This window comes from Quercus robur, chromosome 4 (assembly GCF_932294415.1).
Source record: "Quercus robur chromosome 4, dhQueRobu3.1, whole genome shotgun sequence".
Taxonomy (NCBI): Eukaryota; Viridiplantae; Streptophyta; class Magnoliopsida; order Fagales; family Fagaceae; genus Quercus; species Quercus robur.
The window spans coordinates 56,283,409-56,306,881 of record NC_065537.1 but is presented as its reverse complement, the minus strand read 5'-3'; the positions used below and the strand labels follow the sequence as shown (position 1 = coordinate 56,306,881).

Below are 23,473 nucleotides of genomic sequence, written 5' to 3'. Positions count from 1 at the left end.
AAAAAAATAAAATAAAATAAAAAAAAAAAGAAAGTAATTTTAGTAGGGGTTTAAATTTAAACCAGTAACATCAAACCATCAAAGATTTATAGTGAAAATATTGTGTACGTAGCATTTTTCTATAATAAATTCTATAAAATTTTTGTAACTTAATTGATATTTACTAATGGAATATATTGGCCTAAGTGGTATATCTTCAAGTACAATGTCCTTGAAAGTTGGGCATTGAGGTTGCAGATGCAATAGCTAATATTTAGTAGATATTCTAAGCAATCTTTTAATACAAAAAAAAAAAAAAAAAAATTACACTTTCTATTATTTATAGCAAAAGGTATGTGTTTTAATTACTCCACCCCATTGTCAATTTAATAGAAAAAAATAAATAAATTCATGAGTTCAACTAGAGCATTCACACAATCTCATAGAAAATAACATAAAGCCTAAATAATCCAAAAAATCACCAACATCATATCATGAACCAGTTATGCATAATAAGATTTTGCTAAAATGCTTATGCAAATACACGAGTCAGTAGCTTGTACAAGATAATTTTTTATTATTTCTTTCCGTTTCTTGAGGACTAAAAAAGTGAATAACAGTTAGGTGTGAAAAGAGAAAAAAGAAAAAGAAAAATTGATATTTTAATTAAATAGAATATATAATAAATAATTAGATATGATTGTTTTGTAGGGAACCGCAGCTTAATGGATGGTATTTGTTGACTCATGACTCAAAGTATTTGTTGACTCATGACTTGAGTCATGAGTCATGGCTTCAATTGGATATGAAGATGCATGGAACATCCCCACAAAACTTTTCAAATAGTTAATAAATTTTTTATTGCCAACCTTTGAGCTCAACAAGGTGGTATTTCTTGAAGTGTCCAAAATATGTAGGGTTCAAATATTTTGCACCCAACCCAAACAAGTTGGTATTTGTTTTATGAACTTATAACATGCATGTCAGAGTATTGGCTCAAAGAGACACTAATGACCATACCTGAATGCCAACATTACTTTATTGTTGAATGGCATAGTTTGAATGCTTTGTACCCTATTAGTTGGAATTTTACTAAGCAATTAAAGCCAATGGATATTTCATGAGAAAATGCAAATATTGAGGAAAAGTAAGTAAAAAAAAAATTATATTTTTTTTTGTTTGTTTGGGACACATTAAACCACACACTTTTAAATTGGACATATTTTAAACCACACACTTTCATATTTCATAAATAGGACACTTAAAACTCCAGATTTGGATTTATATATATTTGTGGAAGTATGAAATTTAAAGTATCCCATTTAAAATTTAAACTCAGTTTGAAGTTTAACGTATCCTAGGAATTAAATTACAAGATTTTTATATAGATTTCCCTAATATTAATTTTTCCTTTCAATTCATGGTGCTGTGTACATAAACATTGTTACAACTTACAAGTTGTATTTTACTTTTCTTGTCCTGTTTGAACCATTGTTTGTTGAATAGCCACATCTCAAACTTCACGTCAATTGATTTGATCAAAGATCCCTCTTTCACGAAATTTCCTCAATGCAATTTTCCACCGAGGGTGATAGGGTGTCCTACACGTTCTACATTTTCCACAATGAGAGAAAAACTTCACGTCAATTGATTTGATTAGAAATCCTTCTTCCACGAAGTTTCCTCAATGCAATTTTCCGGATTCAGATTAGGTGTAATAATTGGGGTATTGTACCTAATTTAATAGTAATACACGGTTGAGATTGAAAGTTCAAAAAATAAACTTTCAATTTCAACCATTGAATAAAAAAAAATTAAAAAAAAAGTTGAAAAAGTTAAAAATTTAAAGTTAAAAAATGAAAGTGATAAAAATTAATGTGAGTGGGTGTGGTGTAATTGCCCCTGCCGGATCCAAATCCCAATTTTCCATTGAGGGTGACAGGGTGTCCTACATGTTCTGCATTTTCACAAGGAGAGAAAAACTTCACGTCAATTGATTTGATCAGAGATCCCTCTTCCATGAACTTTCCTCAATGCAATTTTCCACCGAGGGTGTCCTACACATTCTGCATTTTCCACATAGAGAGAATGTATGAACAACTTTATCACTGTAGCTTCTCAGTTCCATCCTATAGCTTAAAAAAAAAAAAAAGAATCTCTTTCACAATTTTTTTTTTCTTTCTTTTGCTGAGTTTTTTTTATTGTTTCTTACCCCTCATCTTGATGAAATTTTATTTTATTTTTATTTATAATTCTACTTTGTGTTGACACGTTTTAGTGTTAGTAATAAATTATTATATTATTTATCTTTAATGCCTTTAGTTTATTTTTAATTTTGGTTAAGATAATTTTATAATTTTGTGGTGAGTTTTGATTATCATGATAATCTCCTTAATTAAAAGAAGAAGAAATTTGTATAATATATTTGAAATTTTGAAAGTTTAGTTCTACAAAAAAACAAATTAGGAAAACATAATGCACTATAATAGTGGTTAAAGAATATGGACCACCTTTAAAAAAATATCAATCAAACACACCCAAATTTAAAGTACTAGAATGTTATATTTGTGGAAATAGAGCGATAGAAAATAGTTGTGGAAATTGTTTCATTTTTATAGGAAACAAATTTTCTTCAACGAATTTCAGAAAACAAATTACACATTATATCATATCACAAAAAAATTGTATATTCCCACACATTACAATGGTCTGTAATTACTCTACGTGTGGTCTACAAATATCTCAAGAAAATAGATAAAGTCTCATTCAACAACATCAAAGCATATTTTATCTCTGCACAAAAAAGGCATATAACACCCAAAATAGGAAAGAAAGAAAGTTCACTTGAAAGAAAATTCTTTCAACTCACTACGAGTCGATTGATAAAGCATCCACATGTACTTTTAGTCATAGGACAAAATTTGGATAGAAACTTGGTTGAACCAACAACAGTAAAATGACCTGCGTCACTCTCATGTAGGATGGAACTAGGATCTAGCGTCTCAAAGCACTCACATTAGTGCTTATATAATAGAAAAAGTATCACATTTTAGCCAATTAAGCCCAAAATTCACTAACATCAAACCATGTAAAATTATGTTAAAATAAATTGTTGCTATAGTATTCATGTAAATTTATACTAGCACTATTCATATTTTAATGGAATATAGTGTAAAGTAGATAATTTGATGTGAGGTGTTTTAAAAAGTAAATATACAAAATAGACAAAATAGATTCTTATATTAAAATAGACTGAAATTTTGCATGAGCTAATGTGAATAGGAGACAAATTATAAAAAAAAAAAAAAAAAAAATGAAAACCAATTTTTTAATACATTGCAATATGAAAAAAAAAATTTAAGGAATTAAATGAAATAATTTTATTTGACATGGGCTACTTTTGTAAGTCAGATGAGCTTAATTTGTAAGGCTGATAGCTTTTAGGACTAAAAAAGAATAGTGACTAGGCCCACCAAGCTCTTTCATATTACTTTATTTAATAATAATGAAAATACAAAAAGAATGACAATCACTCGTTTCATTAAATTTGAGCTAGTGTTTTCTTACACGACATGGCCCTACAGGCAATAAAGATAAAGTGAGAAAGAAATAAAGAAATTGATCAATATTTCTTAGATGGTACTAGCCATTTAATTGAACGTGTTGGAGGTTAGGATGACAAGTTGTATTTTTCATAGATGTTCAAATAAGAAAAATAATAAAGATAGGGATGACTCTACATGCAAAAGTCGTTTTCAAGTTTGTATGGAAATAATGGAATGAAACTTAGTTTTGCGGAAGTTATTTGTTGACTCATGACTTGAGTCGTAAGTCAAGGCTTCAATTGGATACGAAGGTGCATGGAACATCTTGCAAAGCACTCACACCAAAATTTTCCATTATTGTCGGGAGCCTCTTACCAATGAATATCTAGGTAAGTTCTTTTACACTCCACTAGTTTTTCAAATATTTAATAAAGAGAAGTGTATGTTCATAATATTTTTACAATAAATCTTAAATGGCAGGTTGTTAATTCATGAGTTTTGTTAGAGCATTCGCACTAGCTCATATAAAATAATATAAAGCCTAAAGAATCCAAAAAATCACAAACATCAAATCATGAACCGGCTATGCAAAATAATATTTTGGTATACTGCTTGTGCTAATATACAAGATACAATAGCTTAAGCAAAATAATTTTTTATTATTTCTTTTCACATGGAACACTTGATAATTAAAAAAATAATGTTTACATGAGAGGTGGGAACAACAGTATTCTGTAAGATATATCTTTATCATTGTAGCTTCTCTATTCTTTTCTTGAGCTTTCCAAAAAAAGGTGAATACTCTCTCTCTCTCTCACACAATTTTTGTTTTTTTCTTTTTCTTTTGCTGATTTTTTTATTGTTTCTTAACCCTTAAGTTGATGAAATTTTTTATTTTTTATTTTTTTTATTTTAATTCTACATAGTCTTGATACATTTTAGTGTCTTATTTTTTTAATTCTCCATCACAAGTCTCCTCTTTCTCTCTATAATTTATGATGATTTTAGTTTGGATTAATATTTAGTTATTTTGAAAGTGGAGATTTGACTTTGGCCAAAATACCATTTTAGTCCTTCTATTTTGGGGTTAGAATCAATTTGATCCTTACATTTTGGTAGCAATTAATTTAGTCCACATTATTTTTAATTTGCCTTCAATCTGGTCTCTATTGTTAACTCACTAACGGAAAATACTTGCGTGGCAAATGATGTGCATTATTGCCATGATTAAGCTGACATGTCTAAATTTTAAAGACCACATAAGCGCTTAGATGGCAAAATCAAGCCACATCAACGTTTACAAATACTTTTTTATAACAAATTTAATCTTAAATTTTTATTATTATTAATTTTCTTACAATTTCATGACAACCAAACGTATTCACCATACTATCGCAGTCTTCTTCAGGTCGGAGTGTTCTTCTTCTTCTTCTAGATGTGATTCTTTGTCATTTTGTTTTTCTTCTTCGGATTCGTTTGTGTGCAGGGACTAGAGCGAAGGTTCAAATGGGAGGGCTAAACAGCAAGTGAAGCTCTATTAGTGTGAGGGGTTTGATGGGTTTTGAGGTACAAAGGAATTCTTTCTACAAATCCAGCCGAGTTATAGAACACATGCACCATTGAAATCTTGGTAAGGGTCAACACTCAAAACCCACAAGCTATTGTATTAATCACTGGTGATATAAGCGAAATCTCTTTCTCAGTTATTGGTGACACCGTAGCAATTCCTTATGAATGTGTACTGGAAAAAAAATTATAAGAAAAAAAAAAGTGAATGTGTTGATCCTTTTTATTAGTAGGAAAGATTAAGATGTTAATAGTAGTTTTAAAGCTGTCAAATGCATCCGTATTAAGTAGCCTGAAGCACTATATCTTAACATGAGAAAACCTGAGCCAGCCATATTGATTCAACAAGTGGCTAGGAATCAACCCCTCCTATGGGAATTCATTGAGCGTTTTGTACAGCCAAAAGGATACTATGATGTACAAAGCATTTAAACTATAGCCCCACCCTTACCCCCCTACATAAAAAAAAGAAAATGATTATTCAAGACAATATTCTTTTCTCAAAACGAGAAATGGTTTTAAACATATCTTTGAATAAATTGGTTTGAAAGCATTCCTATTAGATACCTTTTAAAGAAGACACCCAAGGATCATTTATGCAATATATATGTAACATGTGTCTTAAACCCACTATCTATGTATTTATTAAAGTTCAAAGATTGAAGCTTGCAATTAAATGCTAGAAAGTTTAGTTTGACACGGTGACATAAACATAAACATTTTTTCCTTATTGAAAAATGATACAAAAACAACTACACAATCCATGCAAACGCATTGGATGATGAGGGCAGATGCGGACCAATTTGACCAAAGCACTACCATAATCTCAAGAAATTGCCCAATTTTCCCCAAAATATTGACTGAAGAAATGGCCCGCAACATGAGTATCCAATTACAAGATATCTGGTGGAATTATCCCTTATTTTTTCATCTTCAATCACACCTCAAGTATTATGCATTCAATTGTATGAACCATCCAATAATAATTATATTTACCAGATTCTCTATAGGTTTTATACTATCATATAGTCACGAAAAGAGAGAGAGGAATCCATACCTTCAACATCTGATCATGTGCTATACTGCCAAGGAAACTACTGAAAAGTACATTAGGTGGTTTAACAGAAGCATTCACTTCCCATGTGTTTGTTGCATCCCTACAAATAGTATAAAGGTAAGCACTACGAATTAGGACTTCAAAATCTAGCATTAACACTTATTCTTTCATGTGTATCCAAATAGCCCAATGATTGTTGAAAGAATACAATGAATTGATTGCACCGGCCTTATGCTTTCTACACTCTTTCCAGCCAAGTAGCAACACAATTATGACTTGAATTTGACTCAAGTACCTTCTAATGGTGAGTGGTGATTTGAAGCACGTCACACAAGTTAAGTTATAGGTAATAAATAGGTGATCCAAGCATTCCTCTTCTATAGCACATGAAGGGCAAGAAGTATTAGTGATGAGATTCCTAATTGTTAACTCCCTAATCAATGGAAGACAATCATTTTGTAGCTTTCCGAAGGAAATAAGGAATTTAAATGAAAGTTCAAGCTTCCATAGGGCAGCCCACATTTGAGAGCCATATCTCTGAGTTCTGCTCTTCCATCTAAGCATTGACTACGGAGAAGTGAGGCTCTCTTGACTGTATAAAGACGAGTGATCATGTGGCCAAATCAGTAAATCTGTACTTCTAAATCAGTTACTGATTATCATGTTTTCCAATGGCAATAGCATGACTCGAAACTACTTCGAGAATTTAATTAAAGCTTTGGAGAATCATTTTTAAGCATAGAAACTTAAGAAATAAAGATGTTTTGTCAGTAGGTACAGTTGTTATCTCAACAATGACAAGTTTGTGGCGTTGACATCATCATTAATTCAATTATTGCTAACTGACAAAGAATGAAACAAGCAAATAAAAACATGTGCTTAAATAATTCCTCAACCTCAACCAATCAAATATGAATAATATGAAGAAGTGAGCCACACTCTCAAGGCAGGTTCTGCACACCAAAAAAAAAAAAAAAAAAAAAAAAAAAAAAAAAAAAAAAAAAAAGCCTTCTGGGGCCATAGCTTGTTGCAGATTTTAGTTTACATTTCTCTTGGTATAAAGCTCAATGCATCCTTGTCAAATGTCCTTTATCTTTCAATAAATTTATGAACAATCTAAGTAATATTCAGTGAGTCAATAAAAGCAAAGAAACAATCCATGACAATTACGAATATTAAAATTTAAAAACCTAGGAGAAAAGCATAAGTAATTAAGTAATCAAACATAAATATTTTTTTAGAAATTAAAAATAAAACCTTAACAATTGGCTCGATGAGTAGCATAGGTCATCCAAGTGAATAGGTTCAATATCTTGAAGAAGCATTTCATCAAACAGTTGTGTGCTTGACTTGAATTTCAATTTTGAACAATCAGCAAACATACTCGTTATTTGGTAAAATTGAAGTTTAGAAGTTAAAGAAGCGTTGTGGTCCCTAAAACCTTTTTTTGGCACAAGGACCTGATGGGCCACATCTTGGCTTTTTCTAGTGTCTTTGGCTGTTAGTTGGAGAAACAGTGACAAATATGGTAAAAGGGGCCTTTAATAATGATAAGGTCCCGAAGCACATAAATAAAAATCTCATCACACTTACTCCCAAGCATACAGGAGCTGATAGAATTGGCAGCTTGCGCCCAAGAAGTCTGTGCAACACGGTTTATAAGATCATCACGAAGATTATAGTTGCTTGACTCAGACCCTTTCTATCCAATCTTATCTCCTCAATGCAAGCTGCTTTTGTTTCGGGTATAAAAGGTATGGACAATGTCATCATAGCTCAGGAAATTCTTCATACTATTGAGTGGAAAGAAAGGGAATGTGGGCTTCATGAACCTCAAAATAGACCTTGAGAAGGATTATGATAGATTGGAAGGAGCTTCATTCAGGACAATCTCATACTGTTTAATATCCCAGATTATCTTGTGAATGTGATTATGAGCTGCATCTCATCCTTTAGTGTTATTTAATGGTGGAGCTTTGGAAGGATTTCAACAGTCTAGGGGCATAAGGCAAGGTGACCCCTTGTCTCTCTATATATTCATAATGTTCATGGAAGTTCTCGGAAATATGAAAAGGATAAATGTGACTCAAAATTATGGGATCCGGTGAAAACATCTAGGGGTGGACTAGGCTTTTCTTTTCTGTTCTTTGCAAATGATTTAATTCTTTTTGGAAAAGCTAATAGAAAAAAACTGCACCAGTATAAAAGAAGCCCTTGATAGCTTCTGTGAGCTCTCTAGGCAGAAGGTAAACAACGGCAAGTCACGGGAATTTTCTCACCCAATGTCTTGAGGGAAAGAAGGGATGAACTATGCTCTTGTTTAGATCTTCACTCAATTCCAAACCTTGGGAAGTACTCGGGATTCCCATTGAAGCTGCCGGGTACAAAAAATCAAGAGTTTGATTTTGTTATTGAAAGAGTGCAGAGGAGGTTAAGTGGCTGGAAAGCACATCTCCTTTCCTTTGCTGGGAGAGTTTTCATTACTCAGTTGGGGTTGTCTGCTATCTCGGCTTATGTCATGCAAGGAATCATGCTGCCTGGAAAAACCCTTGAAGCCATTGATAAAGCCAGTAGAAATTTTGTCTGGGGATCTTCTGTGGAAAAAATGAAGCTGCATATTGTCAACTAGGATAAGATCACTAGGCCAAAGAGAGAGGGAGGACTTGGGCTAACTGCGGCAAAACCCAAAAATTTAGCTCTGATTGCCTAGTTAAATTAGAGGATGAATAAAGAAAGTGATCAACCATGGGCCAAAGTCCTAAGAACCAAGTATTTAAACCCAAGAAGTGCAGGCTCCAGAACACGGGCTACTATGATTAAAGGTAAAGAAATTTTTGTTCGAGGTACCAAATGGGTAGTGGGTGCAAACAGTTCGTTCAATTTTTGGCATGATAAATGGCTTAATGAAGGATTGTAAAAAAGTCTGCTCATTGGTCTCCTCAATCAAGGGGAAGAGCAAATGAAGGTGGGGGAGGTGACTCAGGAGGGAATTTGGAACATTGGGTGCTGCTTCTTTGTTTTTCCCTGTGACCTACTACAAAGAATCAAGGCCATTACGATTCCTTACTTAGAATCTGGTTTGGACAACATTAGCTGGGCTTATTCAACCTCATTTTGATGGGAAAAATGCCTACAACTTAGCAAAAGGAGAAATAAATGTGGCAGCAGAGTTCACTGGGTGGTGGATTTGGAAAGTGGATATGCTTCCAAAAATCCAGTGTTTTCATATGGAAGCGCTATCTTCTTAGTCTACCAGATAAAGAATTACTTTTGCAAGAGGCATTGCCGAAGACAGTAAGTGTGAAGCATGTGGGAGAGAGGCTGAGACCATTATTCATGTTCTTCGAGACTCTGAAATTGCAAAAAAATTCTGGCTGGATACAGGTAACATGAGGTGTAGTAGTAATTTCTTTAACTCTGACCTATGTAGTTGGCTGAAAAAAAATCTAAGACGTTGTAAGGATCTGGTGGAGTCAACCTTGCCGTGGGAAGTGTTTTTTGCTTTTGGTATCTGGGGCTTGTGGATGTAGAAAAATAAGAGAGTTTTCAACCAAGTTATACCAAATAGCAGATTGAGTAAAGAAGTGAAAAGCATGGCTCTAAATTATTTCTGCTATGCTGGACATGTTAAACCTATGACAACAAAGAGCCCAATTAATGTTTGATGGATAAAGCCAGAGATGAATTGGCTCAAGCTAGACATGGATGGGTCAGCAATGGGAAATCCAGGTAAGGCAGGTGGTGGAGGAATTATTTGAGAGGATGCCCAGGGTAGTGCAGCAAGAGAGACCCAAAGCCAACTTGAGACAGAAATTGCCTTGTTAAAGAGGGTAATGTGTGGCCTGCCTAGGGAGCAATGGAGAATGGGTATCTGGTTTTAGTAGAGCCATTGGTATAGCCACAAGTGTAGAGGCAGAACTTTGGTCCTTATGTGATGGTCTTAAAACCTGCAAATCTTTAAACTTGCAGGCAGTTGAGATTGGTTTTGATGCCAAAGTGGTGATGGACTAGGTGTTGGGCAAATCCTACGATAATATTGCTCACTCTATTCTCATCTTGGATTGCAGGCAACTAATGGAGCAAATTCCGAATGTCAAGATTAAGAACTGCCACAGAGTGGCGAATCAATGTGCAGACAAACTTGGAAAAATGGGAGCAACTCAGTAGCAAGACTTTTTTGTTATTTTCTAGTCCACCACTGGATATTATTTTGGTGATGCATTATAATTCAGTAGGTGTGTTTTATGAGAGGCTATGCCTTAACTCTTCTAATTTAAGTTAATGAAATGCATTTCGTTTTCTACCACAAAAAGAAGAAGAAGAGAAGTTTGGAATATCTTACAAGAAGAAACTATGCACCAGAAGCAGACAAATAAGATGAATAAAAGACAAATATTATAATAAATGAAAATCAAATTGCAAGGTGAAAAGGGATCTTAGGCCTACCAATTGCTTCAATAGCAACAAGGCATTATCTACATTGAAAAAGAAATAAAGAAATAAAATGTTTCTTGTATAAACTATAATTACATAGCCCAACAATTTGATTTCGCTATTATTTACTTGAAACACAAAATATATTTGAGCAACAATCCTATGAATGATCCTTTAAATTTAGAGAAATAGAGAGAGGCAAACCATCTCTTTAAAGCTGAATCAAGATGTTTTTGTCTTGTATGATGGTGCGTACAGATTGGTGTTGGTATCATCATTGAAAAAGGCATTGGGAATTGAAGATGAACCCTGGTCATGAAACGCATTAGAAAATCACTGTCTCCAGGGTTTGGAGCTTCGTTTCCAGAGTTGGAATCGGATTCGAAGCCATCCAAAGCGAGACAGGTAGTGTTTTTGGGGATGTCTAGCATGGGTTGATCGATGATTTCTTCTTTGCAGTCGGTGTCGGATTCCAACATGGCCCGAATCTTCTTCCCTATTGTTGAAAGCCCATTGATCCATAGATGAGGCAGGACAACAGATGCATTCTACATAAATCCTCATCGTATTCTTCGATCTTATCTGCACCATTTGTCTAACCTCAACCTTAATGCGATTCTCTTCAGATGGATTTGATATATTCACTTTCCCATAAATTAACCATACATGGTCATAATTAACAAAATCCATGAATGGTTGTTTAACACCATTGATGGAAATGTCAATGAAACAATGGTTCTCCATATTGCTGTTCTCATCCTTTGATGGAAAAGCAATACAAACAACCAAATTTGAAAATTTGGGACCAACCAAGAATGATACGGAATCTCCAACACTCTGGTGATGGTTGAATTTGAACCACCTTGGAATCTCAATTGCTGGTAGTACAAGACAGTGAATTTTAGATTCAAAGCTTCTTGCAGCTTCAGCGACTGTATTTGGAAGAATTCCTAGAATTTCTCCAAACTGCAAGAAATTGAAGTTTAACATAAATTGTTTCTTTATAACTTAAACTTCAGAGAGAGAAAGAGAGATACCTGATTCCATAATCTGCTTGATGATTGTGGATCCAGCCGATAGCAATACAGTGCAACCACAGTTCTTATAGATTTTGGAAGTCTTGGAATTTCCCGAAGCTTTCTGCAATATCTTATGGAAAGATATTGTAATCTAGTAAATCTGCTAATACTTTCTGGGATGGTAACAATACTGGTAGAATCTAGAACTAAATCTGTCAATATTGGAAAGTAATCGGCCTGCATCCAAGAATCTAATTCAACTTTAATTCTAACACATCCGGTAAGATCCAGTTTTGTCAAGCTCAGATACCCAGTAGGTCCCAAAAAGTTGTTAAAGGAATTGCACGCTGGTCTCAATTCGGCAGAAGGAATAACTAGAAATTTTGTAAGCTTACGGCAGCATGGTAGTTCTAACGTGTCAAGTTCAGTCAGATACAACAGTGATGAAGGCAATTCTCTAATACCACTATGACCCAAAAACAATTTCTTTAGACATTTCATTTCTGGATGAATATCGGAGAACTTCTCAAGCCTTGAGCAGTTATTTAGATCAAAATATCCTAGAGATTTCAACATGAGTGTATTTGGAAGAATTTGAAGTTGTGAACAGCCCCGGAGAGTCCATACTTTAAGCTTCTCAAGAAATCCAATGGACTCATGAACCCTAATTAAATTTTTACAATCTTGAAGGTCCAATTTCTCTAAGTTTGGGCAGCACAAGTCAGGTAATTTGGTAATGAATTCACAAGATCTCAGATTAATCATTTTCAAATTTTCGTACTGGAACCCCTATGAAAAATTAAAAAATATATATATATATTAATCTTCAACAACTTTTAAAAATAACATTTAAAGAAATTAAAATTTATAAATAATAATACTTATACCTGCTTGAATACCTTCTCCAATATAATGTTAGACTTAGACATCTTAAGTGCAACAAGTTCTTCAGGGACACAACATTTGGAAGATAAGGACAAAGGAAATTCATGCCATTCAAGAAACCTTAACTCATCTGGGAGATATTCAAGATCTTCACCAATATGTACATTGCCTATAAGAAATTTGAGATTTTTCATCCTCTTGAAAACATTAGCTTTCAATGCAACCTTTGTTGGTTCAGGTGAGCGCAACATTATACCTCGAATTTTATTTGATCCCTGCTTAGGACAAAGAATTAGTCACACTTCATAATAGAATTTAACAAAAGTATAAAGATTTTGAAACTTTAAACAAAACATATATTGAGAAAATTATATTTTGTTCAATATTGTAAAGGGAAAATCCAATAAAGAAATATTTTGAAAAAATAGAGAAGCAAAGAAAGTATACCATATTTCCAGTTAGTAATTTATGAGCATCCTTAAAATGCCATATCCTACTACGCTGTTCAGGCTGTTCTGATTCTTGTTGAACAATTTCTCTACCCATTTGTTGTAGCAAGTCATGCATTGACAAATGGCTATCTTCCAAGGTTATGAGACACTTATCAATAAGCTTTCTGATACCATATTCTGGATATAAATCGCAAGAACCTAATATATTTACAACATCATCCTTGTTGTAACCCTTAAAAAAACATGCAATATCAAGAAAAATATCCTTTTCAATTTTTTCCAATCCATCATAACTTATTTTTAGTATTTCTTGAATTTTTTCATGTGGAATGTTTTTATACTTTTCTAATGCACTTTTCCATTCATGTATATCTTTTCCACACAAATCAGAACCAATTATTTTTAAAGCTAATGGTAGGCCGTTGGCATAACATATAATTTGTTTTGCAAGTTCTGAATAATCTTCCCCATATTTTCTTGCTTGGAAGGCATACCGGTCGAAAAGTTCACGAGCTTCACATTGACTCAATTTTGTAACCTCATATATTTGAGGATCTCTTCCCCAAGAGGTTAGTAAATACTTGTCTCTTGTTGTTATAATTACTCTACTTCCGGAAGCAAACCAGTTACAATCTCCAAGCAAATTTTCTACATCTTTTGAGTATTCCACATCATCAAGAATTAAAAGAACTTTTTTACCATGAAGTCGTTTCTTTATCAAATTCATACCTTCAAATACATTTTGCACCTTCAAGTCTCTACCTTGTAAGACCTTAGAAAGAAGTTTCTCTTGTAGTTGGATTATGCCACCATTTGTTATTGACATTTCACTAACATTCTCTAAAAAACAGCTTCCTTCAAAATGGTTAGCAATACTATTATATACAACTTTCGAGATCGTAGTCTTACCTATTCCCCCAGAACCACAAATTCCTACCATGTAAACATCATTTGACTCGATATCTAAAAGCAATTCTATGGCCTCTGCTCGAATATCTATTCCAACCGGATGTTTAGCAACAAATAATTGATTTGATTTAGCGCTTGATATCTCCTTTATAACTCTTTGAATAAACTCAAATTCAGATTTAGTGCAGCTGCAAAGCATAGAGCATAAGAAAGACATAATGAGTTGGATTTGTTGTAAACATAAATCTGAAGATGAACAAAGTTCAATATGTCTAGTTCTGTGCAATTAACATATTGCTATTTAAATTAAATGGCATTGAAATTCAAAAGATTAGGAAATATCGTTAATTTTAGCACATTATTCTTCTTTTGGCTAGAAAATTAGATCTAGGATTTTAGCAAATGGTTGGATAGGAACTCCCTTTTAGTGATGAGGATTGAGGAGGCCCACTTACTGGAAACTCACTTCTAATACTTGAACAAAATGAGATTAGGAAATTTTGTAAAAAATTGTCTAAAAATTAAATGGGAGAAACTCTTGAATTGTAACATTAACATTAAATTATTTTATTTCTATAATTTAATAGTAGAATATATGGTTTTTTTTTTTTTTTTTTTTTTTAAGTATACCTTCAAAATTGGACACTTAGTGGTCACAAGACCAATTAAAAGTTTCTAACTAATGAAAGAAGAAGAGTTGTTAGAATTATTTTTATTTTTTGAGGGAAAAGTTGTTTGAATATATAACATCATGTGAATTAAAGTTATTATATTTCTAGCATCTTTTTTTCTTTTTTCTTTTTTTTTTTTTTTTTTTTTGAGAAAGAAGCATCTATCTATCTATCTATACATAATATATAATATAAAATTGGGTCCCTACAATTAGTGGATACACATAATAGTGACACGTGTCTCTTTGACAATGCATAAAACAATGACACATATCATCTTTTGTAACTTTCTCAATCAATTATATATGATACTAGTGATTAACCAATGCAATGTACGGAAAAACTTTTAAGTTTTAAATTTATACATTCAAATGTCATATGAAATTATATTCTATATTATGAATACAAATCCTCTATCCATTTGAATGGCCATGTGTTACACTTTTTTTTTTTGTTTTTTTCATTTGAAATTTTGTTTATTTTATAAGAAAAGTCAAGTGAATACATGACCAGTTGTGATTGATAGAAGAAAAAATGAAAATAAAAAAATAAAAAAAATAGATAGAGGATTTATATTCCAATGTTGCATGCATAATTTCTTGGATTGCATTTGTCACGTACACCCCAAAGGAAAATAAAATAATTCTAATATTTATAATAACAAATTAACATTTAAATAGCAGATTTTATAGTCAAAATAAGTTAATTTGTTTTCCATTTTTTATTTAGTTCAAGCTCCTAAAGAAGATAGCCCATAAAAGATATACAACACTCCAAATAATACCAATGAGTATCATAAAATACTTAGATATGCAAACATTTAAGCATTGTACCAAAAATCCCTACTTTATCCGTGACGACCAAATACCCATTTTAGGAGCTTATGCTAAGTATATCACCATAGGTTCTTTATCAGTGACTATCAGATACCTATTATAGGAGCACATGTGCTAAGTATTTCACCGTAAGTTTATAAATTTTTTTATAGGGCTTTTAACCAATTAAACTTCCTTTTTAAGTGATTATAACCCATCAAAGCTTCTGCAGGGAAGCAAACTTACGAAATATATGGCTAAACAACAAAGAAATCTAGCTTCCTATTATAGAATCCATCCAAGACCCAATTGCATAACCTAGAGGTATCTTTTTTGAGGGCACAAAAGATTATATGCAATAAGGCACTCATGGTGACTTATTCTTCATCAAAACCGAACTCTAGAACATCAAAGATTAAATTGAAACTAACAAAATCGAAGTTTATGAGTAGAAGAGAAATTCAAGGAATGTGTCTGTATATTATATTTGTCTTGAATAATGCTACCATTACTTACACATTCCTTGAATAATGGTAATCCATAACGGGATACTAATGCTACAGTATATTATATTTGTCTCGTTCTTTTCATGACTTTTAATTTTCCCAAAGATGACCAGCTAAGCAAAGAAAGTATTTAAAAGCTTACCAAGAAAGCTAAGAGAAGCAAGAAATCTGATCGTAGGTTTTGAGACTGGGATGCAACTATAACAAAATTGCAAGTTGTAACACTAAAGATTTTGAGACTACTATGATATCAATGTTGCTCTACAAATATTTATAAATCCACCATTTTGTTCAAAATAAAAAGAAACACCCATGCATATTTTTTATCAAATCTAAGTCAGTTAACAATGAGAAATTCAACAACAATGATGGCCAAATAAAGCAACTCTAACAATCAAAAGTTAGTTAACAATTACACAAGTCAATAACATTGGAAAATTAAAGAAAGAAAACAACAGAAACACCTTACAAATTCTAGATGGAAGAATTCAAAAAAGAAAAAGAAAAAAGATCAAAAGAAATAAAAAAATAAAAAAAAGATTAGATCATCATATTGCCTACTTAACTTCAAAATTCTATGAAAAACACAATCCATGTCTCTCAAAATCGTAATTGTAATTTTGTGGAGAACAATCAATACCAAACCAAAATGATTTGTTGTGGATGATGGGGTGGATTGTATTTAGAATGTTCATGGGTAGATACAACATGGAAATGGTTAAATGAATAATCGATGCGTGAGAGAAAAAGAGAGATAAGGTTGTGAAAAATTGAAAATTGGGATGGAAACAATATAATTTATTAATTTGGTGGAGATGAAGAGGTATCAAAGGCATCTCTGGGTTGGACATTTGAGGGCAACAGTTTGGTTTTATTAATTTGCTGTCATATGAGGTCCTTTTAGGTAGATTTATTAATTAAAAAAAAAAAAAAAGTTTAATGGAAGAAATTTTTGTTTAGCACGTATAATATGATTGTTGATTATTTTATCTGTTTAATTTTCAATTGTTAATATAAAAAAAAAATGGTATTCTTATATTGATGAAGTGTGTGATACATAGAAAAATCGTGAAAGATTTTAACATAAAAGTGATGACCAATTTTTGATGCTGAAAGGAAGTGTACTTAGTGCATAAGACATCACGACCATATAGTGATGGGTTAATGGGGTGGGAACGGTAAATGTAAATGCCAAAGTTTGGCAAGAAAGGAAAGTGCGTGTTATAATAATTATACTTTCTCAAAAACTAATAAAATATGATAGAAACAATACTTTCATAATTTATTAGCAGTCATAACAAAACCATTATAAGCTTATAACCAATATAACAACACAGAGTTGTCACAATTGATAGCATTATCCAAGTTAATCTTATCAAAAAAAAAAAAAAAAAAACATTATCCAAGTTAAAATTACCCTAATTCTACTATTGACCTTTATAGCTTAACTGCCTTAGTATTTAGAATACAAAGAAATTATTCAGTCCTCTTGGAAGACCTCATCAATAATACCTAGTGGTCTTCCCATCTAATAGTATTATGCCATATGATAATTTATTGACTAAGATCCTTGGCATCAACCCAGTTTTAAAAATAAAATAAAATATTTTTTCAAAAAAAGCCTTTCCCTTCACCTTCATCGTCCCTACCCTCTCACTCCACCACCACCACCACCATCCCCATCTTCAATGTCAGCAATTATGACATAATATATAAACAGAAAAACAATAAAAGTATGTAACTAATAAAAGCACACCAAAATAGTCATTAATTAAATACATACCTATCATTGTAATGAAATCCAGACAAATTAGCTGCTTCTGTTAAAGTTTTCCTCCACTTCTGAACCTTTTCTCTGTCATCTTTGAATTTTTCTTCGTGTTCAGCTAGAGCAATCCCAAACTCTCCATCTTGTTTACGTATTTCTGATGGGTTCACTTGGTAAAAAATTGGTAGAACCAGTTGGCCATTACTCCTACACTCAAAGATCTTAACAAGTTCATTCATGCACCAAGTAGAAGATGCAAAACTTTTAGAAAATACAACAATCGAAATCATTGACGATTCAATGACTTTATGAAGTTCCATTGAAATTTCTTCTCCTTTCTGAAGGTCATTATCGATGAAGGTGTTAAAACCCTGGTAACACAAAGCCTCATATAAATAGCCTGTAAAATTATTACGAGTATCTTCGCCAAAACTCAAGAAGACATCATAGATCCATTGGGGAGTAGAAAAAGAAGAAGAGGCTCCTTCGTTGGTCAAGAAAGCCATTGATATGATCTGTTGACTGAAGATTGAGAAGATGAAAAAAGAAGAGCAGAAGGTAAGAAAGATCAAAGATGTGACGAAATTAACAGGAATGATAAGAGGTGAATGAAAACTTGCAAATTGAGTAGGTACGTTTGATTGGGAAATTTGACGAAAGAATGATGATTTACAACAAGTGTACTAGAATTGAATCTCAGAGAGAAAAAATCAAACTGGAAATATGGAATTGATAGGGAAAAAGAGAAGTAGTACTCACTACAATATGAAATAAGAAATGGGTCTAGATGCTTGTGAATCGGTGTTGGCGGCGGAGATCGGTGCTTGTGGGTCGACGGAGTCCGTGCATGTGGGTTTTGATTCTTGTGGTTCTTGTGGTGGAGATTGGTGCTTGTGGTGGAAGAAAATGCTTGTGGAGGGAGGTGATTTGACGGTGAGGAAAGGAAGAAGAAGGAGTTTACGGTGAGGAAGAGGGTGAAGAAGGACAGCGCTTGGTCTGGGTCTCTGAGAAATGAGATAAGAACAAAGAAAAAGGGGTAAGTACAAAAGAACAGATAAAAAGATAGGTACAAAATAAAAATATAAAATAATAATTAAAAATTAAAAAAAGAGAGAATTTTCCTCCTAGCAATTTTTCACCGAGTGTCCTACACGTTCTGAGTGATGGGGTGTCCAACGTGTTTTGCACTTCCCTGCAATTTCCACAAAGAGAGAAAGTGGAAATCTTTTTCTTTTTTTTTTGGACAACGCGCATTCATGTGCAAACATCTTATCACTGTAACTTCTTAATTCTGTCCTCGACCTAAAAAAAAAAAAGAAAAAAAAAGAGTATTATCTGAATACTCTTTTTTTTTTTTCTTTTACTGAATTTTTTTTATTGTTCCTTACTGCATAAGTGTATCTTACACTTAAACTTCTTGTACGTAAAAGTATACTTCTCGTGAAGGTTGAAAAACGATAAAAAGGGCTTGTAAAATACGAACATATATAAAAGTTAACCAAAATTAACGCGAACCTGTTGCTATCTAAGGATGTGTTTGTATTAGGTGTAAATGATTTTCGGAAAATATTTTACACCCAGTAACGTGTTTGGGTGCACATGTAAAATAACATTTTCTGAAAAATCTTAAACTTTAATCGTAAAATAAGTCATTTGACTCAAAAAATCATTTACGCTTCTATTTTACCTCAAATGATTTCTGGACTCATAGACACCCAAAGAGAGAAAGAGAAAGAGCAAGAAGAGAGACTAGAGAGAGTGAGTAGAGAAAGAGCAATAGCACTACTTTGGCACCACCTCACGCACCGACGCGACGAAGCTCAACTCCGACCACCCAAGCTGTCTGTTTCCTCCACTCAATGGTGAGATTTCTCCATCTTTCTTCCCACTCAACCTCACCGCCATCCTCCACCACTGCATGTCTCTGATCCACCACCGCCCTCATCCACCCTCGCCATCATGGAAGCTACCCTCCTCCATGAGCTCCGATCCTCATCCGAGCTACCCATCTACCCACATAACCCAATCCCCATTTCGGCAAACCCACATCCACCTTGCCCGATCCACACCCACTCGATCTAGCTGCCACCATCCTCCGTTGGTACTAATCTCTCTCTTTCTCGATCTATCTCTCACTCTTTCTTCCTCCTCTCACCGAGTATATCATGTATATATTATGAATAAATGATTTTATTTTGATTTTTTGTTCTGTTAAGTGTATATTTTGAAATTTTCTGTTATAAAATTTGTTTGGAAGTTGAGAAAATATAAAGCATTTGTAGGAAAATAGCATTTTCAGAATGTTACCAAACATTGAAAATTGTTTTCCAGACTATTTTCCATTGCAGAAACAAACACCCGGATTTCATTTTCCTTATGAGAATTCATTTTCCCCTACATTCATTTTACACTCATAATTCAATTTACATAAAGCCAAACGCAGCCTAAGGCTGAAAGTGAGAAACTACACATATAAAATATTAAAATAATAATACCCTCAGAGTCAAACACAAAGAATCACCTTTAACTTTTTTTTTAATTATTATTATTTTAAAATAGTGTTACAATAAACAATATTTTCATAACAATTTTACAACAAAACCTAAGCGATAAATTATTACTGATTTCTATTTAGAGTTCATAAGTTATATCACATTTTTATTTATCATTAACAGCTTGACACTTAATTTTTATTATCAAATTATTGTGAAAATTATTCTTTATTTTATTAAATAAAAATGCTAATGCTATAAACTATTTTATAAATTTTTTTACAAACTGCTGGTGTGATAAGTGGTTATTATTAAATAAAAATATAATATTAGTAGTGGGCCCAAATGAGAACCTGTAAGAATTTATCACAATCTCACATCAACAATTTGTAAAAATATTGTAAAATTGTTTGTGCATTTAGCATTACTCTTTATTAAATTGTGAAACTCACAAAAAGTTAAACACAAAAGCTACCACAACCTATTGCCATGCTTCATCCCCTCACTAGTACACCACAATAATAATTGTAAGTGAGTAACTGAGTATGTATGTATGTATATATACACACACACAAACACACTGTATTTATATGATAAATATTTTCGTATTTTTTACACAAAATTTTAAAAAATAAACGTTTAATACCCATACTACACACGTATTATCTATTTTTCTGTTTCCAAATTTTTATGCTGAATTTTTGAAATGCACTTTTATTGAAAGATACCAAATTATACCCATTTCTATGTTTATCATAATATATGCATACCATATTTTACTAACTATAGATTTAACCCTCAAGTTGATGAAATTTTATTCATTTATTATTTATAATTCTACTTTGTGTTGATACGTTTTGTGTTGTATTTTTTAAGTCTCCATCACAACTCCCCTCTTTCCCTCTTATAATTTATGTTGATTTTAGTTTGGATTAATATTTAGTTATTTTGAAAGTGGAGATTTGAGTTTATATTCAAATAAAATATACATGGTTATATATTTAAATGTACCTATAAATTGTGTGAGTAATAAATTATTATATTGTCTATCTTCAATGCCTTTAGTTTAATTTTAATTTTGGTTAAGATAATATTATAATTTTGTGGTGAGTTTTGATTATCATGATAATCTCCTTAAGAAAAGAAAAAATTTGTATAATATATCTGAAACTTAGAAAGTTTAGTTCTACAAAAAACAAATTAGGAAAACATAACGCACTATAATAGTAGTTAAAAAGAATATGGACCTTTAAAAAAAAATCAATCAAACGCACCCAAATATAAAATAATAGAATATTATATTTGTAGAAATAGAGCAATGGAAAATACTTATAGAAATTGTTTCATTTTTTAGAGGGAACAGATTTTCTTCAACAAATTTCAGAGAACAAATCAAACATTATACCATTATCACAAAATAATTATATATTTCCACGCATCGTATGGGTTTGTAATGGTTTTATGAGTAGTCTACAAAAAATCTCAAGACAATAGATAAAGTCTCATGCCATAACATCAAAACATATTTTATCTCCAAAAAAAGGCATGTAACACCCAAAATAGTAAAGAAAAAAAATTTTCCTTCAATTAGTTTGAAGGAAAATTCTTTCAACTCACTACATGGCGATTAAAAAAATCATCCATGTGTAATGTTAGTCCTAGGACAAAATTTGGATACAAACTTCATTGAACCAACTATAGTAAGATGTCATGTGTCACTCTCATGTAGAGAGGAAGCTAGGATTTAGAGTCTCAAAGCACTCGCATTAGTGCTTGTATGATAGAAAATCTATCACATTTTGGCCAACCAAGTCCAAAATTCATTCACATCAGAATATGCAAATTGTGTAAAAATACATTATTGCTATAATATTCGTGTAAATTTACACTAGCACTATTCATATTATATTTAGCTTTATATTCTTTTTTTACATATGACAAGGACGAAGGAAGAAAGTAGATGGTGGTTGTTATTTGTGAAGAAAAAGAAACTATTAAAAAAAATTAGAAAAATTAATATTTTTTAAAAAATAGTGTAAAGTAGATAATCTGATTAGAGGTGTTTCGAAAAGTGAATATGTAAAATAAAAAAAAGTAAGTTTTTTTGTTAAAATAGATAGAAATTTTTTCATGAGCTAATGTGAATAGGAGACCAAAGTATGAAAAAAAAAAATCATAAAACCAATTTTTTAATACAATGCAATACACTAGTCTATTAAAAGATGCAAATCAATGGTGCAATCAGTAAAGTGTCACAAGTTTCATTCTTAATGTGAAAAAAATATGAGGAATTGCATGAAATAATTTTACTTGTCATAGGCTACTTTTATAAGTCGGATGGGCTGATTTTGTATGACTAATAGCTTTTAGGACTGAAAAAGAATAGTGATTGGGCCCATCAAGCTCTCTTTCTTATTGATTTATTTAATAGTAATTATAATTAAAAGAAAAAAGAATGATAATCACTCGGTGCATTAAATTTAATAAGAAATTGATCAATTTTTCTTACACGATATGACTCTACATGAAATAAATATAAAGTGAGAAAGCAATGAAGGTAAAGTAAGAAAGCAACAAAGAATTAGATCAATTTTTCTTACACGGTAATGGCCATTTAATTGAACGTGTTGAAGGTTGGGATGACAAGTTGTATTTTTCATTGATGTTTAAGAGAGAAAGAAACAAAGATAGGGACGACTCTACATGCAAAAGTCATTTTCAAGTTTGTATGGAAATAATGGAATGGAACCTCAGCTTCGTGAAAGTTATTTGTTAACTCATGGCCTGAGTCATGAGTCATGGCTTCAATTGGATATGGAGATGAATGGAACATCTTGCACAGCACCCACACCAAACTTGTCCATTATTGCTGGGAGCCTCTTACCATTGAATATCTAGGTAAGTTCTTTTACCCTCCACTAACTTTTCAAATAATAAAGAGAAATTTATGTTCATAATATTTTCATAATACTTTTATAATAAATTCTAATAGGCAGGTTATCACTAATTATTATTGGTGGGAAAAAAAAAGTAATTTTAGTAGGAGTTTAAATTTGAACCAATAACAACAAACCACCAAAGATTTGTAGTGAAAATATTGTGTACGTAGCATTTCTCTTTAATAAATTCTATAAAAGTCTTGTAACTTAATTGATACTTACTGATAGAATATATTAATCTAAGTGGTATATCTTCAAGTACAAAGTCCTTGAAAGTTGGGCATAGAGATTCCAGATGCAACGTTTAGTATTAGTAGATATTCTAATCATTCTTTAAATAAAGAAAAAAATTACACTTTCTATTATTTATAGCAAAAGGTAGGGCTGTCCACAGGTCGGGTCGGGTTGGGGCTTGACCTGGACTTGGCCCGACTGG

General features: G+C 32.1%; 1 protein-coding gene and 1 long non-coding RNA gene across 7 annotated transcripts in view; one reads left to right on the top strand and one right to left on the bottom strand.

Moving 5' to 3' along the window:
- Positions 1 to 23,473, top strand: part of LOC126723043 (uncharacterized) — a 120,309-nt gene that overhangs the window by 2,079 nt on the left and 94,757 nt on the right. The window contains exon 2 of the long non-coding RNA XR_007654126.1: positions 18,165 to 18,210. This is a non-coding gene — a long non-coding RNA (uncharacterized LOC126723043). The remainder of the gene's footprint in view (positions 1 to 18,164; positions 18,211 to 23,473) is intronic.
- The window catches only part of LOC126723040 (disease resistance protein RPV1-like), a 137,144-nt gene that overhangs the window by 19,027 nt on the left and 94,644 nt on the right, over positions 1 to 23,473 (bottom strand). For 3 of the 6 annotated variants that reach the window (XM_050426256.1, XM_050426257.1, XM_050426255.1), the window contains exons 6-8: positions 12,488 to 12,709; positions 11,619 to 12,389; positions 10,564 to 11,547 (exon numbers count right to left, since the gene is read on the bottom strand). The exons of 1 other annotated variant lie outside the window; for it this stretch is intronic. In XM_050426256.1, the coding sequence (XP_050282213.1) occupies positions 10,915 to 11,547; positions 11,619 to 12,389; positions 12,488 to 12,709 (1,626 nt within the window). In that variant the 3' untranslated portion in view covers positions 10,564 to 10,914. Of the gene's footprint in view, positions 1 to 10,563; positions 11,548 to 11,618; positions 12,390 to 12,487; positions 12,761 to 12,932; positions 14,035 to 17,621; positions 18,166 to 23,473 lie in introns of those variants that run through there. 2 more of the 6 variants (XM_050426258.1, XR_007654115.1) reach the window with 2 other exon arrangements.